General features: G+C 67.7%; 11 protein-coding genes across 11 annotated transcripts; 7 read left to right on the top strand and 4 right to left on the bottom strand.

The window, feature by feature from the left end:
* Positions 1-17: 17 nt before the first annotated feature.
* RSP3 (flagellar radial spoke nucleoside diphosphate kinase) lies at positions 18-1,541 on the bottom strand (the record flags this gene model as incomplete). Its single annotated transcript, XM_003056618.1, has 1 exon — positions 18-1,541. The coding sequence occupies one exon, from the start codon at positions 1,539-1,541 to the stop codon at positions 18-20; it is 1,524 nt and encodes a 507-aa protein (XP_003056664.1).
* A 931-nt stretch (positions 1,542-2,472) lies between these two features.
* MICPUCDRAFT_25455 (uncharacterized protein) lies at positions 2,473-4,278 on the top strand. Its single transcript, XM_003057073.1, has one exon. It carries the CDS (start codon positions 2,509-2,511, stop codon positions 3,631-3,633), a length of 1,125 nt encoding a protein of 374 aa, XP_003057119.1. The 5' UTR covers positions 2,473-2,508; the 3' UTR covers positions 3,634-4,278.
* Positions 4,279-4,352: 74 nt separating this feature from the next.
* Positions 4,353-7,218, bottom strand: MICPUCDRAFT_45326 (uncharacterized protein). Its single transcript, XM_003056617.1, has 3 exons — positions 6,938-7,218; positions 6,672-6,774; positions 4,353-6,400 (listed from the first exon to the last, which is right to left on the bottom strand). Exons 1-3 carry the CDS (start codon positions 7,168-7,170, stop codon positions 4,538-4,540), a joined length of 2,199 nt encoding a protein of 732 aa, XP_003056663.1. The 5' UTR covers positions 7,171-7,218; the 3' UTR covers positions 4,353-4,537.
* Positions 7,219-7,538: 320 nt separating this feature from the next.
* On the top strand, positions 7,539-8,263 carry MICPUCDRAFT_55930 (uncharacterized protein; the record flags this gene model as incomplete). The annotated part of the gene is made up of 2 exons (XM_003057072.1): positions 7,539-7,643; positions 7,934-8,263. 2 exons carry the CDS (start codon positions 7,539-7,541, stop codon positions 8,027-8,029), a joined length of 201 nt encoding a protein of 66 aa, XP_003057118.1. The 3' UTR covers positions 8,030-8,263.
* An 839-nt stretch (positions 8,264-9,102) lies between these two features.
* MICPUCDRAFT_15560 (uncharacterized protein) lies at positions 9,103-11,819 on the top strand (the record flags this gene model as incomplete). Its single annotated transcript, XM_003057071.1, has 6 exons — positions 9,103-9,465; positions 9,627-10,010; positions 10,182-10,553; positions 10,710-11,084; positions 11,270-11,505; positions 11,693-11,819. Coding segments are annotated over 6 exons (1,857 nt in total), but the record flags the coding sequence as incomplete, so codon positions are not given.
* A 224-nt stretch (positions 11,820-12,043) lies between these two features.
* Positions 12,044-12,358, bottom strand: MICPUCDRAFT_32079 (uncharacterized protein; the record flags this gene model as incomplete). Its single annotated transcript, XM_003056616.1, has 1 exon — positions 12,044-12,358. The coding sequence occupies one exon, from the start codon at positions 12,356-12,358 to the stop codon at positions 12,044-12,046; it is 315 nt and encodes a 104-aa protein (XP_003056662.1).
* A 552-nt stretch (positions 12,359-12,910) lies between these two features.
* Positions 12,911-15,645, top strand: MICPUCDRAFT_38538 (uncharacterized protein; the record flags this gene model as incomplete). The annotated part of the gene is made up of 3 exons (XM_003057070.1): positions 12,911-13,707; positions 13,946-14,729; positions 14,914-15,645. 3 exons carry the CDS (start codon positions 12,911-12,913, stop codon positions 15,643-15,645), a joined length of 2,313 nt encoding a protein of 770 aa, XP_003057116.1.
* A 37-nt stretch (positions 15,646-15,682) lies between these two features.
* Positions 15,683-16,698, bottom strand: MICPUCDRAFT_25448 (uncharacterized protein). The gene is made up of 2 exons (XM_003056615.1): positions 16,392-16,698; positions 15,683-16,287 (listed from the first exon to the last, which is right to left on the bottom strand). Exons 1-2 carry the CDS (start codon positions 16,633-16,635, stop codon positions 15,959-15,961), a joined length of 573 nt encoding a protein of 190 aa, XP_003056661.1. The 5' UTR covers positions 16,636-16,698; the 3' UTR covers positions 15,683-15,958.
* Positions 16,699-17,477: 779 nt separating this feature from the next.
* On the top strand, positions 17,478-19,252 carry MICPUCDRAFT_32073 (uncharacterized protein; the record flags this gene model as incomplete). The annotated part of the gene is made up of 3 exons (XM_003057069.1): positions 17,478-18,349; positions 18,504-18,650; positions 19,084-19,252. The coding sequence occupies 3 exons, from the start codon at positions 17,478-17,480 to the stop codon at positions 19,250-19,252; spliced, it is 1,188 nt and encodes a 395-aa protein (XP_003057115.1).
* Positions 19,253-19,508: 256 nt separating this feature from the next.
* MICPUCDRAFT_32069 (uncharacterized protein) lies at positions 19,509-20,555 on the top strand (the record flags this gene model as incomplete). The annotated part of the gene is made up of 1 exon (XM_003057068.1): positions 19,509-20,555. The coding sequence occupies exon 1, from the start codon at positions 19,533-19,535 to the stop codon at positions 20,553-20,555; it is 1,023 nt and encodes a 340-aa protein (XP_003057114.1). The 5' UTR covers positions 19,509-19,532.
* A 219-nt stretch (positions 20,556-20,774) lies between these two features.
* Positions 20,775-22,424, top strand: MICPUCDRAFT_55922 (uncharacterized protein; the record flags this gene model as incomplete). The annotated part of the gene is made up of 1 exon (XM_003057067.1): positions 20,775-22,424. One exon carries the CDS (start codon positions 20,775-20,777, stop codon positions 22,422-22,424), a length of 1,650 nt encoding a protein of 549 aa, XP_003057113.1.
* Between the last annotated feature and the right edge of the window lie 944 nt (positions 22,425-23,368).

The following is a 23,368-nucleotide window of genomic DNA, read 5'->3' as shown; positions in this document are numbered from 1 at the left end:
CGCCACCACCGACCGCCTCACGCGTCTTCCTCGCCGTCTTCCGCCGCCGCCGCGCGCATCGCCGCGACGCGTTTCCTGTCCTGATGCCCGCGGAAGCTGCACTGCAGCTTCGTCGCCGCCTCGTTTTCCTCCGCGTCGACGACGGCGCCGAGCGCGCCCGCGACGAGACCACTTCCCGCAGCCCTGATCGCGGCGTCCGCCCGCGCCGCTCTCCCGCGATGCACCGCCTGAATCTTGATCGCCGCCGCGGTCTCCTCCTCCGTGCCCTCCAGGATCGCCGCCGCGGTCGCTTCCTCGTCCTCCAGCTCCTTGGCGCGTTTCAGATCCATTCGCGTCTTGTGTCCGCGGTACGACGCCTGAACGATCGCCGCCGCCGCGTTCTCCTCCGCGTCCGTCTGAAAGATCGAGTCCATCGCGCCGGAGACGAGCCCGGCGGTCGCCGCCCTCGCCGCGGTGTCTCGCCTCGCGGCTCTCCCGCGGTGCGCAGCCTGGATCTTCACCGCGGCGGCTTCTTCCTCCTCCGCGAGTCGTCGCGCGTTTTCCACCCGCATCGCGCCGACGCTTCGACGCGCGGCGTGTCCGCGGTAGTTGGCCTGCACGATGCTCGCGGCGCGGACGTTCTCCTCGCTCGGCTCGAACGCCGCGAACTCGTTCTCCGTCGCGTCCGTGTGCGACCGCACGACGACCGCGGGGGAGGACGCGCCTCGCGTCGCCTGGCGATCGAATTTCGCGTTTTTCCTGGATTGATACCCGCGGAAGCGCGACTGCACCTTGGTCGCCGCGCGATTGAGCTCCGTCTGCTCGATGTCGTCGATCGCCTCCGCGACGTCCTCCGCGTCCTCCGCGCGCGCCGGCCGCGTGTCCGACGTCCCGAAGAAGTCGTCCCCTTCCTCGTCCTCGGGGTTCAGAACCAACTCGTTCGCGGCGTACGACTGCGACCTGTTCGGGTTGTTCGCCCTGAGCCAATCGGCGAGCCACTGCGTCGCCTCGAGCTTGTGCGCGCTCGGGCGCTCCTTGCACAGCGCGGCGAGCCCCTTCACGAGCGTCGGCGTGAGGTGCTCCTTGATGAACTCCCTCGCCTCCGCGCCCTCCGGGACGGGATCTAACGTCATGTTCGGGAAGAAAAACTTGAGCTCTCGCGACGCGGAGACGAGCGAGTCCGATCCGTGCGTCGCGTTCTTCGTGCCGTCCGTGCCGTAGAGCGCCCTGAGCGACTTCGGCTTCTCCTCGCGCGCGACGAGCGTGTTCGTCGGCCCCATGAGCGCGCGCCAGTCCGCGATCGCGTTCGTCTTCGCGAGGCACACCGCGACGATCGGGCCGGAGGACATGAAGGAGACCAGATTAGGGAAGAACGGCTTGCCTCGGTGCTCCGCGTAGAATTCCCCGGCGCGCTCGCGCGAGAGCGTCGTGCGCGCCGCCTTGACGACGATGAACCCGGCGTCCTCCGCGGCGCGGAGGATCAGCTCCGCGTTCCCGGCGCCCACGGCGTCGGGTTTGATCATCGCGTACGTCTTCTCGAGCGTCGTCCACGCGGCCGCCATGATGGATGGAATCGACGGGTCCTAAGCGATAGCGACTGACTCCCTTTTTTAGACTACTACCGTAGCGGAAGACTCGCGCTCTTCCTCGGTCTCCGCGCGCGCTCCTCGAGCGGCGTGCCGCGCGCGCTCGCGTGCGCCGTCTCGAGGTCGTCGACGACGACGTAGACGCTCTGGACGCGCGACGAGCACCCGCGACGACGACGACGACGGTGCGGACGACGACGCGCGTTTGACTATGACGAATGACCCACCGCGTGCGAAGAGACCCGAATAAAAGGAAGGCTCGATTTCGGCTGCGCGGTCGATCAGATTGGCGCGTCGATCGACCGCGCTGATCGGTCGGCCCGGGGTCGTTGAAACACGTGAGCCCGAAGACACGTGCGACGGGTGAGGGTGAAAATATCGGTGGAGGCGCTGCGCTGGCGGCGATCTGCTTCTTTTCCCCGTTGCGATTTCGGTGCGAGGCGTCGCCGCGCGACGCGCACTTCCCAAGGCGCCGTCCACGGCCGCCGCTTCTCAAAGGTGCGCCCACGCGCGCGCGATTTCGACGCCGTTCGCATCGATCGCGACGACGCCGCGGTTCTTCCCCGATCAATCGACCCTCAACCCCGCGCGATCGCGTCGCCCCCCCCGATCTCACCCATCCGAAACACGGGGGCCGTCCGAAACCTTTCCAGGGTTGGTAAGGTAAGGCTCGTCACCGCGCCGCCGCGCTCGCCGCGCGACGATGGCGTGCTCTCTGTCCGCGCCCGCGCGCATCGGGAGCGCGCGTCGGTCGATGACGCCATCGTCGACCCGCCGCGCGCTCTCGTCCGCGCGCGCCGTCGTCGTCCGCCGCCACCGCGCGGGCGCGGCGACGACGACGAAGACGACGATCCGCGCCGCGTTCGACGAGACCGCGGAGAGGGATTCCTGGGACGAGTCCACGCGCTCGGTGCACTTCGCCGAACGCCGCGGCCGCGCGAAGATGTCCGACACGCTCGCGACCCCGGTCTGTCTGAACTCCACGTACTGGTTCAAAGACACCGAGGAGCTCATCGCGTACCAGGAGAACAAGTACCAGTCGTACGAGTACGGTCGGTACGGCAACCCGACGACGAAGACGTGCGAGGAAAAGATTCGGATGCTCGAGGGCGGGGAGGACTGCCTCCTGAGCTCGTCCGGGATGAACGCCGCGATCTGCATGCTCCTCGCGCTCGTGCCCGCGAACGGCCACATCGTCACGACGACGGACTGCTACCGACGCACGAGGCAGTTCGTGCAGACGTTCATGCCGAAGATGGGGATCACGTGCACGGTGCTAGACCCGAGCGATTACGACGGCTTGGAGAAGGCGCTGAACGAGAACGACTGCTCGCTGTACTTCTCCGAGTCGCCCACGAACCCATACTTGCGGTGCGTGGACGTGGAGCGCATCTCGAAGCTGTGCAAGCCGAAGAACTGCATCGTGTGCGTCGACGGCACGTTCGCGACGCCGGTGAACAGCAAGGCGCTGTCGCGCGGCGCCGACCTCGTGATTCACAGCGCGTCCAAGTACCTCGGCGGGCACAACGACGTCCTCGCCGGGTGCATCGTCGGCGACAAAGAGCTCGTCGCGAAGTGCCGACAGTTCCACAACATCATGGGCGGCGTCTTGGACCCGCACGCGGCGTACTTGGTCCTTCGCGGGATGAAGACGTTGTCGTTGCGCGTCGCGCGGCACAACGACAACGCGATGCGCCTGGCGACGCTCCTCGAGGCGCATCCGAAGATCGACGTCGTGCACTACCCCGGGCTGCCGTCGCACCCGGATCACGAGGTCGCGAAGAGATACATGTCCGGCTTCGGCGGCGTCGTCTCCTTCGAAGTGAAGGGCGATCTGTGGGCGACCGCGAAGTTCATCGACGCGTGCAACTTGCCGTACATCGCGCCGTCGCTCGGCGGCGTCGAGTCGCTCATCGAGCAGCCGACGATCGTGAGCTACTGGGATTACGGCGCGGAGCAGAGAGCGGAGCTCGGGATTAAAGATAACCTGGTTCGATACGCGTGCGGGATCGAGGATTTCGAGGACATCGCGTCGGACGTGCTTCAGGCGCTGGAGCAGATCGATTAACTCCCGTCCGCGGACGTCTGGGGCGCGGACGCCGCCGTCGAGTCCGCGGCGGCGCGTTTGGTATGTGATGGTGATGGTATGTGTGCGTGTTGTGTCGTGTTTTTTGTGTGCCGAAGAGAGAACGATCGAGAGCCGGCGCCGCTCTCGGGTCGCGCGGGAGGGTTAAGACCCTCCGCGCGGTTCTCGCTCGCCCCCCCGCCCCGCGACGGCGTTCTTTTGACGAAGACGTCGTCGCGATGGGACCTCGAGGCTTTTTCACAGCTTGGGGTGTGTGCTTCGATGAAGCAAACTGTTACAGCTGTTCGCCGCCGGGTCGCGCATCGGCGCGACTTCGGCGGCGTTCGGGCAAAGTGGGCCTTTCCTCCCCTCCGCCCTGTGGCCGACGTCGCGTCGCGGCGTCGGTCGCAGCAAAGATGAGATTTTAGGAACCAGCTGTTCGTCGCTCGGCGCGGGAAGAAAAAAACTTTTTTCCTCTCGCCGAGCCGCGATCGGGCACAGTGGGTTTTTCCTCCCCTCCGCCCTGTCCGTCTCGGTGGACCGCGCGCGCGTCGTGTCATCACGGCCGCGCGCGGGAATCCGACGCGGGCAGCTTCGAAGCGAATAACAGATTCTTTCTTAGTTTTTAATAAAGGTATTCATACAGTACTTCCGGAAGTCCTTCCGATGAAGAGGAGCGAACGCGACGGGACGAGCCTTCGAGAGTCGCGACGCGCGCGCTCGTGTTCTGAAAAATGGTATTAACATTCCAAAGATATCTCTTTCTTCCGTCGTTCGAGCGCGAAGCCGCTCGAGAGACGTCCAAAAAAACGAAATATTCGCCGCCCATCCCCGTCGATCGCCGCGTCTCCGACGACGAGCGTCAGATCGACTCGCTCGTCCGTCGGCGAGACTCGCCTCGCTCGCTTCACGCGGCGACCGCCTCCTCCTCCTCCACCTCCTTCTCCACCCACCGGCCGTGATCTTTGATGAGCTGAATGAGCTCGTCGCACGCGGTGTCGTTGTCGATCCCCCGCTTCACGACCTCCTTGCCGACGTACAGGTCGATCTTCCCGGGCGCTCCGCCGACGTATCCAAAATCCGCGTCCGCCATCTCCCCCGGACCGTTCACGATGCACCCCATCACCGCGATCGCGACGCCAGGCAAATGCCCCGTGCGCTCCGAGATCGCGGCGGTGACCTCCTGGAGATCGAACAGCGTCCTGCCGCAGGACGGGCACGATACGTACTCCGTCTTCGTGTTCCTCATGCGCGACCCCTGAAGTAAGCCGAACGACGTCGTGCGGAGATACGACAGCGGCACCCCCGGGTGCTCGACGACGACGCCGTCGCCGAGGCCGTCGCACAGCAAGCCGCCCGCCTGCGCGCCGGACTCGATCACGACGGTGTCCTTCTCCGCGCTCGCGTCGAACTGCATATTGTGAATCACCGGCACGGCGGAGCCGGCGCGGTGCATCCACTCGAACACGCGGCGGGACGCGTGGAGGCGCGAAACCCCGGGCGCGGTGGCGATCAGGCACATCACCGGGTCCGTCGCGAGCGCCGCGACGATCTCCTCCTCCGACTCGGTGCCGTCGATCACGACGGCGACGCGCGCGGCGCAGTCGGGGATCGTCGCCGTCGCCGCGTCCTTCGCGGCGACCATCGCGATCGCGTTCGCGACCGGGGTCTTCGCGAGCGCGTCGACGGGCGCGAGGACGCCGACGCCGATCTCCTGAAGGCGGCGGATCGAGCGGTTCGCCTTCTCGTCGTCGGGCTTGGGAATCTCGCGGAGGATGATCGAGTCCGACGTCGCGATGTCGCGCAGGGGCATCCCGACCGCGAGCTTCGCCCCGAGGTCGCGGTAGAACGGGTCCTCGGACGCGAGCATCTCGGGCGTGACCGCGCTGAGGACGGAGCCGTCGCGGTGGAGGACGTTGCGCAGGTCGATCGCGTCGTCCTCCTTTTGAACGGGAAGCTGGCTCTCGCGGCGGCCGAACGATTTGAAGTCGCGCGCCGTCTCGTCAAACTTCTCGACGCCAATCATCTTCTCGCACGCGTCCATGCCGAGATCGCGCAGGCGCGTGCACGGCTCCATCTCGAGGTGCGACGCCTCGGTGAGGGACACGCGGATGGTGTCGCCGAGTCCGTCGAGGAGGAGCGCGCCGATGCCGATGGAGGACTTCATCCGCCCGTCCTCGCCCTCGCCCGCCTCCGTCACGCCGAGGTGAAGCGGGTAGTCCCACCCGAGCTTCCACATCTCGTGCGCGAGGAGGCGGTACGCCTGGACCATCACGAGCGGGTTCGACGCCTTCATGGAGAAGACGAAGTTGTGGTAGTCGTGCTTGCGGCAGATGCGCGCGAACTCGAACGCGGACTCGACCATCCCCGCCGGGGTGTCGCCGTATCGCGACAGCGTCCTCGCGGAGAGAGACCCGTGGTTGGTGCCGATCCGCATCGCGACGCCGCGCTCCTTGCACTTCAGCACGAGCGGCGTGAACGTCTCCTCGATCATCTCGAGCTCCTCGTTGTACTCCTCGTCCGTCTCGTACAGCTTCTCCTCGAACGTCTTGCGACCGTCCGCGAAGTTGCCCGGGTTGACGCGAATCTTATCGAAGCACTCCGCGACCATCATCGCGACTTTCGGCGCGAAGTGGATGTCCGCGATGAGCGGGGTCGTGTACCCCTTCGCCATGAGCGTTTCCTTGATCACCTTGCACGCCTTGGCCTCTTGCATGCCCTGGACGGTGATGCGAACCATCTCCGCGCCCGCGTCGGCGCACTTGATGACCTGCGCGTTTTTTTTTCATTTTTATTTCGATCCACGGGTCGGGGGGAGGGTGGACGGATCGCGTCAGTCTCGACGTCTGCCGCGCGGATCGCGGCGGGGAGGCACGGCGCGCTTGCGAGAAGCCTTCGACGCGTCGAACGCCGCGCGCGCGCGCGTCGAGCGACGCGCGCGTCGCGTCGAGCGACGCGCCCGGGCGAGAGGATAAGGGAGCGAAATAAATGTTGAAAACGAAGAAGCGACGAGATCGCGGGGAGGGGGGCTCGGCTCTCACCTCCGCGACGGTGGCCTCGACGTCGCGCGTGTCCGACGTCGTCATCGTCTGGCGGACGATCGGGTGATCGCTGCCGAGCTTGACGTTGCCGATGGTGACCGTCCTGCGATTGCGAACGCGCGCGGGGGAGGGAGGGAGGGAGCGGGAGGTCAGGATCTTGATCATCAACATCTCTCTCTTCTCGCCGCGCGGCGATTTGAGATCGTTCGGCTCGCTCGATCGCTCGAGCGCGCGGGCGGGCGTCGGGTCGGCGCGCGCGCGCGCACCTCGTCTTGCGACGCGTGGTCTGGTAGTGCGCGTTGCAGTAGAGCCCCTCCGGGAGGAGGTCGTTGTGGTCCACCGCGGCGGCGACCTCCACGATCTTCGGTCCCGCCTTCTCCGCGCTCGCCGCGCGCGTGACGGTGGAGACCTGAGCCTTCTTCGCGTGCTTCCGCCCCGCGAACGCTCTCGCGCTCGGGAGGATGGTCGTCGCGCGCATCGCGCTGCCGAGAGCGGCCATGACGTGCGTTCGGTGCGAGACGAACGGTTGCGGCGCGCGCGGGAGGGCGTCGCCGATTGTGCGCGCGTCCGCGCCGCGCCGCGTCCGTCGCGGGTCGGATATTTCCTCACCCCACCCGCCGCGATCTCGTCCCGGTGGAGGCTGAGAACGTCCTAATCCTCCGTCTCTGGGTCTGTGATTGGCCCCCGGCGTCGACCGCGTCGACGGTCTATTAACTCGTGAACCGACCCGCTCGCGCCGATCGCGGCAGCCGTCTTTTTTCTTTGGTTTTGGTTTTGGTTTTTTCCCCCGCGTCTCTCTTCCTTCGTCCACGACGCGCGGTCGCGGCCACTCCGCGCGCGCGCTCGCACGCACGAACTCACGAAAAGATGTCCACGTTAGTCATCGGCGCCCCCGCGCGTCTCGTCGTCCGCGCCGCGGTGCACCCGAAGCACAAGGCCACGAAGGGGCACACGAAGAACCGCCCGAAGAAGGTGCGCGTCGTCGTCGTCGCGACTCGATCCTCCGCTCGCCAAAACCCTTAACCCTGAGAAGGACACACGGGGGCGGAATCGTCGCGCCGCGGTCGCGCGGCCGCGGGCCTCGGCGCGATCGCGCGCGCGCGACGCGTCGCGACGACGCGAGATCGTCCACCTCGCGAGTCCCTCCGACGTCCGTCGCGCGTTCTCTTCCTCCCCGCGGCCGTTCGCGCCGTCGCCGTCGCGCGCGTCGCTGACGTCTCCCACCCCCCATCGTCCATCCGCGGTCTCGTCCCGTCCGGCAGCACCGCCCGTCCGACAAGGTTCGCAAGGCGGTCGTGTACCCCGAGGTGAAGCCCGAGGACGTTCCTCCGCTCATGACCGTTCTCTCCAAGAAGTAACGATCCGGACGACGGTCGGGGGGGGGCGACGGCGGCGCGCGGCGGAGGCGGACTTCGGGCTCACCGTCGCAGATTTTATCCACTCTCGGCATGCAGACGACGGCGGCGGCGGCGGAGAGCGGGACGAAGACGACGGCGAAGCGGTGACGCGCGAGCCGCGCGACGACGATCGCGCATTCATTCTTACGGTAGCATGTAGATGTTTAATAACGCACAGAAACAGTGCGTTCATTCTGACTCGTCGTCGTTCCCGTCGCGTTCCCGTCGCGGCGGCGGCGGCGGCACCGCTGCATTGCCAAACAGTCTGGTGTCAAACGTCACTCTCAGCGCGCCCTACTCGCAGTGTCGAATCGATGTTACGCGTCGACCGATCCGATCCATTGCGTCGCGCGCGTCGTCGCGGAATCGGCCCGAGGGCGATGCGCCGAGGGTTGCTCGGCGCGTTGCGCGCGGCGTCGCGCTCCGCCGCGGCGTCGTGCTCGGGATCATCGCGCGAGCCGTCGGCGTCGTCGTTCGCCGCGCGCGTCGTGCGGCGTCCGATCCCACCCGATCGACGCGGCGTCGCGTCGACCGCCGCGGCGCTCGCGGACGACCGCGGCGGGCAGCGCGGCGGGGGCAGAGGAGGCGGGAGAGGAGGCGGCGGCGGCGGGGTCGATCGACGCGCTAACAATAAAGGCGGCGGAAGAGGAGAGAGAGGAGGAGAGAGAGGAGGGGGAGGAGGGGGAGGAGCGGGAGGGCGGGCGCGATCGACGACGAACCGCGGCGGCGAAAAGGGCGACGACGACGACGACGCCGGCGGCGGGGGCGGATGGAAACACGCGCAGCGAGGGAGCCAGAAGACGGCGAAGAAACACGACGGCCCGAAAGCGCTGCACGGACGCTTCGCCGCGCTCGCGGGCGCGAACGCGAGCGCGGGCGCGAGCGGCCACGGCGAGACGGACGGCGGACGAGCGGGGGGGGCCGACGCGAGATCGAAAACGTCGTCGTCGTCCGACGGGCAGACTCCGCCGAAGAAGAAGAAGAAGAAGAAGAAGAAGCCGGAGGCGCCGAGAGCGACGGTCGTCAAGACGGGCGTGACGATCGCCGAGCTCGCGAGGCTGCTGAAGTGCTCCCCGCGGAGGATCGAGACGGTGCTTATCGACCTCGGGGAACCCCCCGCGAGTCTCGAGGAAACCGTCTCCGCCGACGTCATCGAACTCTGCGCCGTCGAGCTCGGCGTCGACGTGGAAGTCGTCGACGACGAATCACCGTCCGCCACGTCGGCGGACGGCACCCCGCTCGAGCTCCCCAGACGCGCGGTCGTCGCGGTCATGGGCCACGTCGACCACGGGAAGACGACGCTGTTGGACAGGCTGCGGAGCGCCAACGTCGCCGACGGCGAAGCCGGAGGCATCACGCAGGCGCGTTCTATCTCATACTGGTCCCCATACGACCGCGTCGGCGTGGTGAACGCCGTTCCTTAAGTACTTTTCCCGGCGCGTCTCTCCGCCCATCCCTCGCTTTCAATCCCGACACACCTCGACGCCTTTCAACTCCGCTTCTGACGCCTTTGAACTCCACCCCGACATTCAAAACGCTCGTACGGAACGACCGTCAGCATCTCGGCGCGTTCGTCGTGAAGTGCGGCGGCGGCGGCGAGCTCACGTTCCTCGACACCCCGGGCCACGCGGCGTTCAGCGCGATGCGGCGGCGCGGTGCGAGCGTGACGGACGTCGCCGTGCTCGTGTGCGCCGCGGACGACGGCGTGATGCCGCAGACGAGGGAGGCGGCGGCGCACATTCTCGCGGCGAATTGTAAGTTCGTCGTCGCGATAACGAAATGCGACCGCGACGGCGCGGACCCGTCGCGCGTCCGCGACGAGCTTCACGCGATGGGGATCGCGTTGGAGTCGCACGGCGGCGACGTGCAGTGCGTCGAGGTGAGCGCGATGACTGGGCAGGGCATGGAGGACCTCGAGATGGCGTTGTTTTTGGAGGCGGAGGTGCGACTGCTCCCCGTACGACCCCGTTCGCGCGTCGCGCGTCCTTTCTTACGGACTTCTCTTCTTTCGCGCGCGGGGAACCTCACTTTTTGACACGTGTGAATTCAATCCACCAATCCCGTGTACGCGTTACTGACGCGTGGATTCCCTCGACCAATCGCATCGTCGCAGAGCCTCAACTTGACCGCGCGACGCGACTGCGAGGGCGTCGGCGTCATCCTCGAAGCGCGGCTGGATAAAGGCCACGGCGCGGTCGTGACCGGGCTCTTACGGCGCGGCGTCGTCGGTATCGGCGAGCACGTCGTCGCGGGGACGCATTACGGCCGCGTTCGACGGCTCATCGGCGACGGCGGCGTCGACGTCGAGTCGTGCGGTCCGTCGGAGCCGTTCGAGATCACGGGCTTGCGCGGCGTCCCGAGCGCGGGCGACTCCGTGATGGTCGTCGCCACGGAAGAGCGCGCGCGAAGAGTCGCGACCGCGCGCGCGGATCGCATAGAAACGGCTCGCCTCGCGGCGTTATCCGTCGGCGACGACAGGCAGTTTGTCCTCGAGCACACGCACGCGCCGCTCGGCGAACGCGGCAAGGCGAACATAAAAAAGATGGCCAACAAGAGCAAGCTGCGCAGAGAGGGCGTGAAAGCGCGGACGATGTACGAGGCGGACAAGGATGGCACGCTCGGGGATCTGCTCGACCTCGAGATCGACGACGACGCGGACGCGCGAGCCGCGGAGAGCGTGAACAGCGACCTGTGCGCCATCGTCAAGGCGGACGTCCAGGGCACCGCCGAGGCGGTGCGAGATTCTCTGCTCGGGCTGGGGACGTCCTCCGTCGGCGTCAAGGTGGTCTACGTCGGCGTCGGCGCGGTCAGCGAGAGCGACGTCGCGCTCGCGGCCGCGATCGGCGGGCCCATCCTCGCGTTCAACGTCCAGGTCTCGAACGTCGTCGAAAAAGCGGCGAAAGACGCCGGCGTCGTCATCGTGAACCGGAAAGTCATCTACCACCTCCTCGACGCCGTCGGCGAGCTCTTGGGCGGCTTAGGCGCGTTCTCCTCACGCTGGTTCCCGTACGACCGCGTTCGCGTGCTGAACGCCGTTTCTCGAGGACTTTATCTCCCGGCGCATCTCTCCGCCCAGGGTCCCACGGTTTCAATCCCGACACACCGCGACGCCTTTCAGCTCCGCTTCTGACGCCTTTCGACTCCACCCCGCCGTCGCTTCGCGCGGAACAACGCCCCTCAGCCCCCGAGCGCCTGCACGAGGAGGTCTTGGGCGAGGCGGAGGTGCGGCAAGTCTTCGACCTGAGCGGTCGACGAGGGAACAAGGCGAACATGGTCGCCGGGTGCGTGGTGAACAGCGGGAGCTTCAGCGCGGTTGAAAAGTTTCGGCTCTTGCGAGACGGCGAGCCCGTGCACGAGGGACTGCTCGACGCGCAGTCCATCCGTCGGCACCGCCTGGAGGTGACGACCGTCGGCAAGGGCACCGAATGCGGCGTGAGGTGCGTTCTATACACTAGTCCCCATACGACCGCGTTGGCGTGGTGAACGCCGATCCTTAAGGACTTTTCCCGGCGTGTCTCTCCGCCCATCCCTCGCTTTCAATCCCCGCCATCGACGCCTTTCAACTCCATCTGACGCCTTTCAACTCCACCCCGCCATCGCTTTGAATGGACCCTCGACCCTCAGCCTCGCGGATCACGCGGACGTCAAGCCCGGGGACGTCATTCAGTGCGTGCACTTCGTGAAGAGGAAGGCGGTGGTGGAGAAGGTGGCCACCGGCGGCGCGAGGGTCGTCGAGCGACAGCCGCGGTAGGCGAGGCGGGCGGGCGGGCGTCGGGGTTCGGGGGTTCGGGACGGACGGGCGGCGCGGGGCGGGGGGACGTCGCGGGGACGTACGTCGCGGTTATGAAAACATAACACCTTACACGGAGACGTTACTCCTCTATCACGTCGCGCGCCTCCCGCGATCCGATCCGATTTGATTCCATCACTCGATTCCATTCCATTCCATTCCATTCCATTCGCGCCGCCGGCCGCCTACAAGGGACACTTCTCCTCGAAGGCGGCTTGCTCTCTGCGGCATTTGTCGAAGGTGTTGGATCGGTAATCCATGCACTCCGCGTACGCGTTCAACTCCTTCGGGCACTTGCTCTTCAGATCCCCGAGCAGGTCCGCCATGCACGCGGTCACCGCGTTGCCCTCCCGCAGGCACGCCTCCGGGTTTTTGTCGTTCTTCTTGCACGCCAGGTACGCCGCGCTGCGACTCGCGCACTTCGACTGGAGGTGCTTGTGCACGCTGAAGAGGACGCTCGACGTCGCGCTCGTCTCCTCGCCCGTCGCCGCCGCGGACATCGTCGCGCGTCTTCTCTTCTCCGCTCTCGCTTCTTCTCCGCGCGTCTGCGGGTGGGGAGGCGACGTGGGAGGGGGGAGGGAGTGGGGTGAGCGAGACGATCGAGCGCGCGGAAGTAAAGTCCTTAAGGATCGGCGTTCACCACGCGAACGCGGTCGTATGGGGACCAGTGTGGCGATCGATCGATCGATCGTTCGTTCGATCGCGCGGAGGAGGAGGGATCGATCGCGAAGAGTCGAGGGTGGACGAGCTAGGGTTGGCGACCGCCGCGAGCGACGTCGCCGCGACGAACGCGACGGCGCGCGGGACTCGAGGCAAGCGGCGCGCACCTCCTCACGCGAGCGCGTCGACAGCTCCCCGCTCGCGGCTCCCTGTCCGAGCGCGCGGTGGTCTGCGCGCGACGCGCGAGACGCGCGCGGCCCGTCGTCATCCTCCACCGGCGACGGAGCGACCGACCTCAGCTTGCCAGCTTGCCGCTGGCCGGGGGCGACCGTTTGATGCCCGCGCGCGGCGAACGAACGGCGTCACTCCGCGACGCCCGCGCGAACCGACCGATGGGCGGCGCGCCCTCGCGCCCGCGTCGGGGCTTCCCCGACGTCCCGAACGTCCTCCCCCCCGGGGTCGCGCTGTCGCGCGCGCGCGACCTCGACGTCGTCGTCCTCCGCGCGGGCGACGTCCCGCTGCGCCTCGCGGTCGTGACGAATCTGGAAGACGTCGTGGTCGACGACGCGGCGTCGACGTCCGAGGGCGTCGAGCACGCGCTCGTCGCCGGGTCCGACGCGACGCTCTCCGACCGCGAATCGCGCGTCGTCGTCGACGTCCTGCGCGGGCGCGACGTCGCGCTCCGGTCGCCGGCCGCGCGCGACGCGTGCCTCGCGGTGACGCCGCTCGCGGCGGACGGGTCGCACGCGAGGCGCTCGCCGTTCCGATTCGTGCGCGCGTCCGACGCCGCGCGAGGAGGAGGAGGAGGAGGGCCGCCGAAGGCGGCGACGTGGACGTGGACGACGCGCGAGGCGAAGCCGCCGGCAAAGGAGAACGACGCGGACGGCGAAGGCGCCGCGGAGGAGAAGAAGGAGAACGACGCGAACGGCGAGAAGACGTCGACGACGCCGTCGTCAGACGTAGACGCTTCGCCGGCGCCGGCGACGACGACGAAGCTCGTCTGCGTGTTTCGCAACGCCGCGTTCCCGGCCGTCGAGCTCACCGCGGTCGGGCCGACGGACCTGAGCACGCCGCACGCCGCGCGCATCTGGACCGCGTTCCTGGACGACGAGCTGGAGGCGCGGAGGGACCTCAAGGCGACGCTCGAGGCGCTCGCGCGCGACGCCGACGCCGCGCGCGCGACGTTCGGGTGCGTTCTATAGAATCACGCGCTCGTCCCCGCGCGACCGCGTCCGCGCGGTGCACGCCGTTCCTCGAGGACTTTCGCCCCCGGCGCGCTTTTTTTTTCTCTCCGCTCACTCAGTACCCCTCGCCGCTTTCAATCCCGACGCGCCTCGACGCCGTTCAACTCCACCCGACGCACCCCTCGACTCCGCCCCGCCGTCGCCGCCGCGCGGAACTCACCGCCCTCGACCCTCGGCCCTCAGCGCCGAACTCGCGGAGATCACCAACGCCGAGCGTCTCAACGCGGAGGCGCGCGCCGCGCGCCGCGCGAAGCGCCTCGAGGAGGACCACGCCCGCGCCGCGCGCGAGGCGATCCGCGAGGCGGAGCGCGCGAAGCGCGCGGCGGAGGAGGACGCCGCGCGCCGACGCCGCGACGACGCGCGCGCCCGCGACGACGCGGCGTTCTTCGGCGGACTCACCGGCGTCGTCGACGCGCTCCGCGACGAGGTGCGCGGCAACGCGAACGCGTCGGGGCCCGGCGAGGCGTACCGCGGCGTCGACGGCGTCGAGGCGCTCGTGTCCGAGGCGTGGGACCTGTCCGTGGAGGCGTTCCGGGAGGAATTACGGCGGCGCAAGATTTCGCACGACGCGTTGACGAGGCTGACGGGCGCCATAGAGGTGCGCACCGCGTGCACGTTTGTTTTTCGCCCGCCCGCCGCTCGGTTTCGACGTTCGATCGCGCGGGTCAGTCCCTTTCGACTGACCGATGATGCGCGCGCTCACGCACGGAACGGCCCTCAGGAGAGCGCGTACCGGCACTTCGTCGCCGCGGGGATGAAACGGTACCAACTGAACCACGAGAACCAGACAGACTCCGACGACGACGACGACGACGACGACGACGAGGCGGCGGCGGCGGGTCTCGGAGAGAACGCCACTGGGGAGAACGACGACGCCGCGAGCGTCGCGAGCCGCGGGAGCGGGCGGAGCGTCGCGTCGAGCGTCCGAGCGCGGCGGCGAATGGCGGACGTCCGCGCGGAGCGAAAGGTGCGTTCTATACACTGGTCCCCATACGACCGCGTTGGCGTGGTGAACGCCGATCCTTAAGGACTTTCCCCGGCGCATCTCTCCGCCCAACCCTCACTTTCAATCCCCGCCATCGACGCCTTTCAACTCCATCTGACGCCTTTGAACTCCACCCCGACATTCGCTCGTATGGAACGACCCTAAGGCGAAGCTCAAGGCGAGGATGCGCGCTGGGAAGACGGTCGTGGACTTCAAGAGGCACAAGGTGGGGAGCTTGCGGGACCAGCTGGAGAGGTGCGGCGTGGACGCGGACCCGCTCGTGCGCCTCGTGCATAAGCTCGCGCGCGAGTGGAAGCGCGTCGGCGGCGGCGGCGGCGGCGGCGGGTCCGGGTCCGGGTCCGGGTCCGGGTCCGCGCCGACGTCGCCGCCGATGACGCCGTCGAAGCTCGCGTTCCAGGCCACTCTCGCGCGAGAGAAGCTCAGCGGCGAGCTCGAGCGATGGATCCGCGACGGCGGCGGGAGCGGGAGCGGGAGCGGGAGCGTCCCCGGCGGGAAGACGACGGCGGCGTCCTTCGTGGACGCGATGCCGTTGACGCGATTCCGCGCCGCGCTCGAGACGCACTCTCTCCTCGCGCGCGGCCTCGACGAGTGCGTCGAAGCGCTCGTGGACGCGGAGTGGGAGGGCGGCGACGACGGGTTCGTGGACAGGAAGGGCGAGCGCGCGGAAGGGTTGGGGACGCTCCCGGTGAGCGCGTTTAAGGCGCGGCTGGCGAGGCACGGGTTGGAGGGGTCTCTGGAGGAGCTGAGGCTTTGCGCGGACGCGTTGTGCGCGGCGCTGCGCCCGGCGGACGAGCGCGAGGGCGCGCTGCTGAGGCGGCGGACCTCGGGCGTCGCGGTCGCGCCGGTGAAGGACACGATCGAGAGCGCGTTCGAGTAGCAGCCGGCGGCGGAGAGACGAGACGTCGCGATGGACGACGACAAACTCTTTTTTCCTATTAGGGCTGTTCTATACAAGCGAAAGTCGGGGTGGAGTTCAAAGGCGTCAGGTGGAGTTGAAAGGCGTCGAAGGCGGGGATTGAAAGCGAGGGGTGGGCGGAGAGATACGACGGGCAAAGTCCTTAAGGATCGGCGTTCACCACGCCGACGCGGTCGTATGGGGACCAGTGTATAGGACGCACCTTATCTCGTAGTAAGGACGCCGTCACTGCTTCGCCTCTCCCCCCCCCCCTCCCTTGCGCGCGTCATCGTCACTAACGGTTCATGGTCGCCATGTCCAGTAGGTCCATGTCCCCCGCCTCCGTCTCCTGCACCACCTCCTTCACCTCCGGGACGTAATGCCGCAGCATGTTCTCGATCCCCGACTTGAGCGTCACGCTCGACGACGGGCATCCGTCGCACGCGCCGCGCATCTGCACGGTGACCACCCCCGTGCTCTCGTCCCACCCCTTGTACACGATGTCCCCGCCGTCCTCCGCGACCGCGGGGCGGATGCGCGTCTCCAGGAGCTCTTTGATCATCGCGACGATCTCGTCGTCGTCGTCCGCGATCGCGGTCCCCGCCGCGACGAGCTCGGCGTCGTCTGAGGGCCATTCCATACAAAAATAGTTCATCGATCAGTTGAAAGGGGAAGCGATCAAACGTTGAAACCGGGCGATGGGTGAAAAACGTTTGTATAGAACGCACCTGAGACGAGCGGGTCGCCGGACGCGTAGTGATCCATCACCGCGGCGAATACCTCGGGCTTTAACACGCCCCACTCGTGCGTCTCGTTCTTCGTGACCGTGACGTAGTCCGCGCCGAAGAAGACGGAGACGACGCCGTCGATGGCGAAGAGCTTCTTCGCGAGCGGCGACGCCATCGCCTCGCGCGGCGTCGCGAAGTTCAACGGCGGCGCGTCCGGGTTGACGGGCTTGCCGGGCATGAACATGAGCGACGCCGGGTTGGGCGTCGTCTGCGTCTGGATGAAGATGCCTCTCCTGCCGCCACTCCAGCCCGCGCGGAGGAGCGACGGCGGCGTCGACGGCGCGCGCGCCGCCGCGGCGGCGGACGCGCCCCCCCGCGCGCCCGCGCCGCTCGGGAGGCGCCACGTCGCGAGGGGGCGACGCGCCGCGCCGGACCCGCGAGCGGGGGCGCCGCGCGCGGCCACGGCCGCGGCCGCGAGTTTATGAAGCGCGCGTCGGAGCATCGTGATGACGCGTTCGACGGCGACGAGAGTTTCGGCGTGACGTGCCGCGCGCGAGATCAGAGTGGCGGGCGCGGAGGAAGACGGCAACCTTCCATTTCGCATTCTTTTCGTCACTTTTTTTTTCCTGAAAGCACTCGTCGCGATCTTCGCCGCCGCAGAACGCCGCGCGCGCCCCGCGCATGGACGCGTGGCTGATATCGTTGAGCGAACGTCTCGGCGTGGAATCCACCGCGGGCCCCTTCGGCGTCCTCCTCGGCGTCCTCGCGACCGCGTACTACCTCTCGCTCCCTCGCGACGACGCGCCGGCGCGCGCGAGACGACCGCGGCGCGTCGTTCTCGAGGAGGACGAGGACGCTCCGGCGCCGCCCGACGACGACGAGCCGCGAGGCCGCGAGGCGCGTCGTAAGAAGCGCCGGTGAGGGAGCGCGCGCGCCATGAGCCACCTGGACGACCTCGTCGGCCCCAGAGCGACGGCGCCGCCGCCGCCGCCGCCCGACGACGACGACATGGAGCCCGCGTTCATCGACGAGGACGCGCCGGACACGGAGGTCGTCGCCGACCTCGACGAGGAGGACGACGCGCCGATGTCGGAATCGGACGACGAAACCGACGACGCGGCGGCGGCGGCGGCCGGAGGCGGCGACGCGATCGTGGACGACCGCGACGCCGCCGGCGACGCGATCGTCCCGCCCTCGGACGACGCGATCGCGGTCGTGTCGTCGCACGCGAAGCCCGTGTTCGCGGTCGCGTGGTCGCCGACGGCGCCGGACGTCTTCGCGACGGGCGGCGGCGACGATCTCGCCAAGTTGCATCGTCTCTCCGCCGCCGCCGACGGCGTCTCCGCGACCGTCTCCGCGAGCGTGGACCTCCGCGGGCACGCCGACACGATATCCGACCTCGCGTTCAACCACGACGGCGCGCTGCTCGCGTCCGGCGGCCTCGACGGCCGCGCGATGATCTGGAACGCGGCCACGGGCGCGGCGGTGCGAACGCTCGAAGGCCCCGGCGGCGGCTTGGAATGGGTCCGGTGGCACCCGAAGGGGAACGTCCTCCTCGCCGGGAGCGAGGACTACACCGCGTGGATGTGGAACGCGGACGACGGCGCCGCGATGCAGATCTTCGCCGGGCACTCGAACACGGTGCTGTGCGGCGGGTTCTCGCCCGACGGGAAGACCGTCGTCACCGGGTCGCACGACGGCTCGCTCAGAGTCTGGGCGCCGAGGACGGGGGAGTGCAAGACGCAATTTTTCGGGCACCCGTACCACGACGGCCCGGTCACGTGCGTGGACTTTCATCCCACCACGGAGGGGCTGATGCTGACTGGAAGCGAGGACAACACCGCGCGGTTGATCAGCGGCGTCTCCGGGAAGGTGTTGGGGACGCTGGTGGCGCACGCGGAGACGTTGGAGTGCGTCGGACTCAGGCGCGTTCTATACACTGGTCCCCATACGACCGCGTGGGCGTGGTGAACGCCGATCCTTAAGGACTTTTGCCGGCGTCTCTCTCCGCCCAGGGTCCCTCGCTTTCAATCCCCGCCCTCGACGCCTTTCAACTCCATCTGACGCCTTTCAACTCCACCCCGACTTCGCTTTGTATGGAACGACCCTCAGCGGCGACTTTCCGTTCGCCGCCTCCGGGGCGATCGACGGGAAGCTCGTGTGCTGGGATCTGAACACGCTGCAGCCGCGGAACACGCTTCAGCACGGGGGGGCTGTCAGCGCGCTGAGATGGATCCCGGGGACCGCGTGTTTGTACAGGTGCGAACGCGCGAAGCGTCGTCGGCGTCGGCGGCGTCGTCGGCGTCGTCGGCGTCGTCGGCGTCGTCGGCGGCGGCGGCGGCGGCGGCGGCGGTCGGCGTTTTTCTTCCTTTCCCTCTTCGCTCTTCTCGTTCCGTTCCGTTCCGCTCCGCGTCCGAAGCAACGAAAGGGCCTCGCCCGGCTGCCAGTGCCGGCGCGGCGGTGGACAACAGTTTGCGACACCCGACGCGCTCGACAACACTACGGTGCATCGCGCTCATCGTGCGCGAATGAACAACCTGCGTCGGGCTACATTTTTTTCGCGTCGCGTTCGCTGCGTTCTCTTCTCTCTCCCTCCTTCGCTCGCGACCCGCCGTCCCGAACGCGTCGCCGACCTTCCTGACCTTCCCTCTCCCTCCCGCGTCCTCCTCGACGTCGCGTCGATCGATCGCAGCTCGAGCGTGGACGGCGCGGTGCGTCTGTGGGACACGCGCGTCGGGACGTGCACGGCGACGCGCCACGGCCACGCCGGGCCGGTGTTGGGATTCGCGACGTCGCCGGACGGCGCGCTCGTCGCCACCGCGTCCGACGACCGCACCTCGCGCGTGTTTAAGATGGCGTAGCCTGCGTGGTGTGATGATGAAACGCACGCGCGCGCGACGTTTCAATAATACTATCACTACTCTGTGTATCAGAACATCGCGCCGCGTGTCCGCTCCTCGTCGCGTCGCGACCACGAATATCGTGCCGATGCCGCGCGCTTCTGTCAATCGATCAGTGCTGTCGTTTCTGACGGTATTTTTCTGTTCGTCGTCGGAGGTCGCGTCGATCTCGCGTCGGCGCGCGCGCGCACACCTCACCGCACCGTCGCCGGCCGTCCAACGCGTCCAACATCGCGCCACCATGGACGACAAAGGCAACACCCTGATCAAAGCGAAACCCCGCCCCGGCGTGAAGGGCATCAACCGCGTCCTCGTCACCGGCGGCGCCGGGTTCGTGGGATCGCACCTCATCGATTTCCTCATGAAGCGCGGCGATCACGTCATGTGCCTCGACAACTTCTTCACCGGCTCCAGAGATAACATCGCGCATCACATCGGCAACCCGCGCTTCGAGGTCATCCGCCACGACGTCGTCGAGCCCATCCTCCTCGAGTGCGACCAGGTCTACCACCTCGCGTGCCCGGCGTCGCCCGTGCACTACAAGTTCAACCCCGTGAAGACGATCAAGACGAACGTCATAGGCACGCTCAACATGCTCGGCCTCGCGAAGCGCGTCAAGGCGCGCTTCCTGCTCACGTCCACCTCCGAGGTGTACGGCGACCCGCTGCAGCACCCGCAGACGGAGGAGTACTGGGGGAACGTCAACCCGATCGGCGAGCGGTCGTGCTACGACGAGGGCAAGCGGTGCGCGGAGACGTTGGCTTTCGATTACTACCGCGAGCACGGGCTCGAGATTCGCGTCGCGCGCATCTTCAACACGTACGGCCCGCGGATGGCGTTAGACGACGGACGCGTGGTGTCCAACTTTGTGAAGCAAGCGATAGAGAACACGCCGATGACAATCTACGGCGACGGCTCGCAGACGCGGTCGTTTCAGTACGTGAGCGATCTGGTCGCCGGGCTGGTCGCGCTCATGGACGGCGAGCACACGGGCCCGATCAACATCGGGAACCCCGGGGAGTTCACGATGAAGGAGCTCGCGGATAAGGTGCGCGAGGTCGTGAACCCGGACGCGACGACGGTGTTCAAGGAGAACACGAGCGACGATCCGGGACGGCGGAAGCCGGACATCTCCAAGGCGAAGAAGCTGTTGAACTGGGAGCCGAAGGTGCCGCTGATCGAGGGGTTGAAGCTGATGGAGCCGGACTTCAGAAAGCGCTTGAGCGGCGGCGACGAGCCCGCGGCGAAGAAGCAGAAGGCGTAGAGGGAGAGAGAGCGAGGGGGCGGCGCGGCGTCGTACTGTACACAACCGTTGTAGTCTCGACGATTACGATTCCTTTAAAATGATTTCGAACCGCGCGCGAAACAGACGAAGTTGGCACCCCGGCGACCCCGACGTCGCCGCCTCCGCGCGTGACCGACGGCGCGCGAGGGAGTGAAGCGAGAGCGAGAGCGAACGACCCTCCCTCCCCCCCCCCTCGCGATGCCGACGACGACGACCGCCGAGCGCGCGCGCGTCGCCTTCGCCGAGCTCGGCATCCACCTCTCGTCGTCGTGGCTCGACGCGTGCGCGACGCACCTCTCGTCGTCGGTCCCCGGCTTCGATCGCAAGTCGCCGAGGGAGAGCACGGACGAGATGTACCTCCAGTTCTTGCGCGCGGACATGAACGTCGCGGGATCGGGCGTCCTCCCGAGCTCGCTCTCGACGCTCCGCGACGGCGCGGTCGTCGAGGGGCGCGTCGTCCTTCAGATCGACGAGATCGTGAACGTCACCGCGTCGTTCAACGATCGGTACGTCGATAAGCGCGCGGGGGGCGACCGGACGCTGAAGCTGATGCTCACGGACGGGAAGCAGCGCGTCGTCGCGTGGGAGTATCGCCCGATACGCGCGCTCGGGGTGCTGACGGAGGCGGGATGCAAGGTGGCGGTGACGGACGCGGAGGTGAGAGGCGGCGAGCTGTTTCTCACGGAGGAGAGCGCGGCTATCCTCGGAGGGGGGGTGGACGCGCTGGAGGCGCGGAGAAGGCGCGCGGTGGAGGCGTGGGCGCGGCCGAACCGACCGGCCGCCGCCGGCGGCGCGCGGGTGGGGAGGGAGGAAGCCGTCAGGAGGGCGGCGGCGGGGGAAGCGGGCGCGAACGGCGCGGCGGCGGCGGCGGCGGCGGCCGCGCCGCCGCCCGCGGCGCCCGCGCGAGAGCCGCCCGCGCCGGCGCGACCTCCGGTCGCAGCCGCGCGTCCATCGCCGCCGCCGGTCGCGAGAGCGCGCGAGCCCGCGCCGATGGTCGACCTGACGAACGACCAGGAGACGATGACGCACGCGGTCGCCGCGCCGCCGCCCGCCGCCGCCGCCGCCGTCGCCGCCGCGAAGAGAAAGCGGACCGTGAAGATAGACGACACCAGCGACGACGACACGCCGGCGAAGCCGGACGCGGCGTCACCGGTCGTCGCGCGGTCGTCGCAGAGGTTGCGCCGGGCGTCGGCGTCGGCGTCGGCGTCGCATCAGCAGCAGCAGCAGCAGAGATCGAAAGAGGAGGCGGCGGCGGCGGCGGCGGCGGCGACAGCGGCGGCGCCCGCGGCGACGACGTGCAAGTCCCCGGGATGGGCGATGGGCGTCGTCAAGAGCAAACCGTTCGCGTACCTCGCCGCGATCGCCGCGCTCAGGACCGCGCGCGGGGCGAAGCCCCACGCCGCGGCGACGAAGAAGGAAAACGTCGTCTTCTACGGCTGGATGGCGAAGGTCGGGACGCTCGCGCTGCGCCGCGAAGAGGAAAGAAGTAACGCGTGGACGTTGAGCGTTAAAGCCGTTTTCGAGGACGGCACCGGCGCGGTCGTCGTCGACGTCCCGACCGCGGTCATCGCGCGGGTCACGGGCGGGGAGTTAACCCCGGACGCGTACGCGGCCGCGTCGATCGAACGCCGAAAAGCGATGGCGGCGCGCGCGCTGACGTTTTTTCACGCGTTTCATGGAAAGATATCCATGGCCGTGAGCGTCTACGACGACGATGCGCCGCCGCGCGTGAACAAGATGTTCGGGCCGGAGGACACGTGCGACGCGATGGACGTGAAGAAGCTAGGGATGCGGTACGAGAAGATGCGCGCGAAGTTTAAGGTCACCGGCGGCGGGGCGTCTCAGTGACCCGCCGCCGCGGGGACGCGGAAAGGAAAGACGTTTGTTTCGACGAATAGAACTAGAGGGTAGCACACGTACGTCGTGGTCTCGCTCACGCGTACCGAACGAATAAATAAATAACCTTACACTAAAGAATCGAAAATTAAAATCGTCTTGCCTTGCTAATAACTGATCGCTAATAAAGTATCACTGTGCTGACGTCGCGCCTCCCTCACGACAGCTGTCGACTCGCGCTCGCCGAGCTCATGTCCCCGATTCTGTATGCGCTGTTCGTCTGGACCATGACGTAGATCGTCCCGTTATCGCCGCGGCACAGCATCATGTCCAAGTCCACGTACGTCACCTCCAGGCGCGAGTACTCCCTCGTCTTCTTCGACCCGGGGAGCCCGAACAGTCCGAAAATTTTCGTCGCCTCGAACGTCAGCTCGAGATTCCTACCGTCCGGCGCGATTTCCAACGCGGCGCGATCCACCTTCACCGGCCACGTAAACTGCACCTCCGACCGACCTTCCTCTACATCGTGCGCGAAGTACACCGGCCCGCTCTGCCGCGTGATCGACAGCTTCTTGTCCATCCCCAAGAGCTGCCGCGACGTCGTGAACACCGCGGACCAACGCCCGCGCATGAACCCGCTGCGCGCGGGCGCCGTCGTCGTCGGATTGAGCGCCTGCGTGGGTGAAGCGATCGGTCAGTCGAACGTCTTACCGGTCAAACGTTGAAAGGGAAGCGCGGGTGAAGAGTGACGACGGGAAAAGTCCTCAAGGAACGGCGTGCACTACGCGAACGGGGTCGTATGGGAAGCAGTCGCAGTCTCACCTCCATCCGTCGCACAGACTCCTCGACGGCGCTGAGCTGCGCGGCGTCGCAGTCGCGGCCGATGTTCGTGGACACGACCGCGGCGAGGACGGACGCCTTCGCCGCGGCGCGCTCCGCCTCGAGCTGTCGCTCGC

Source organism: Micromonas pusilla (genome assembly GCF_000151265.4).
Source record: "Micromonas pusilla CCMP1545 genomic scaffold MICPUCscaffold_3, whole genome shotgun sequence".
Lineage (NCBI taxonomy): Eukaryota > Viridiplantae > Chlorophyta > Mamiellophyceae > Mamiellales > Mamiellaceae > Micromonas > Micromonas pusilla.
This window is presented reverse-complemented; position numbering and strand designations above follow the sequence as displayed.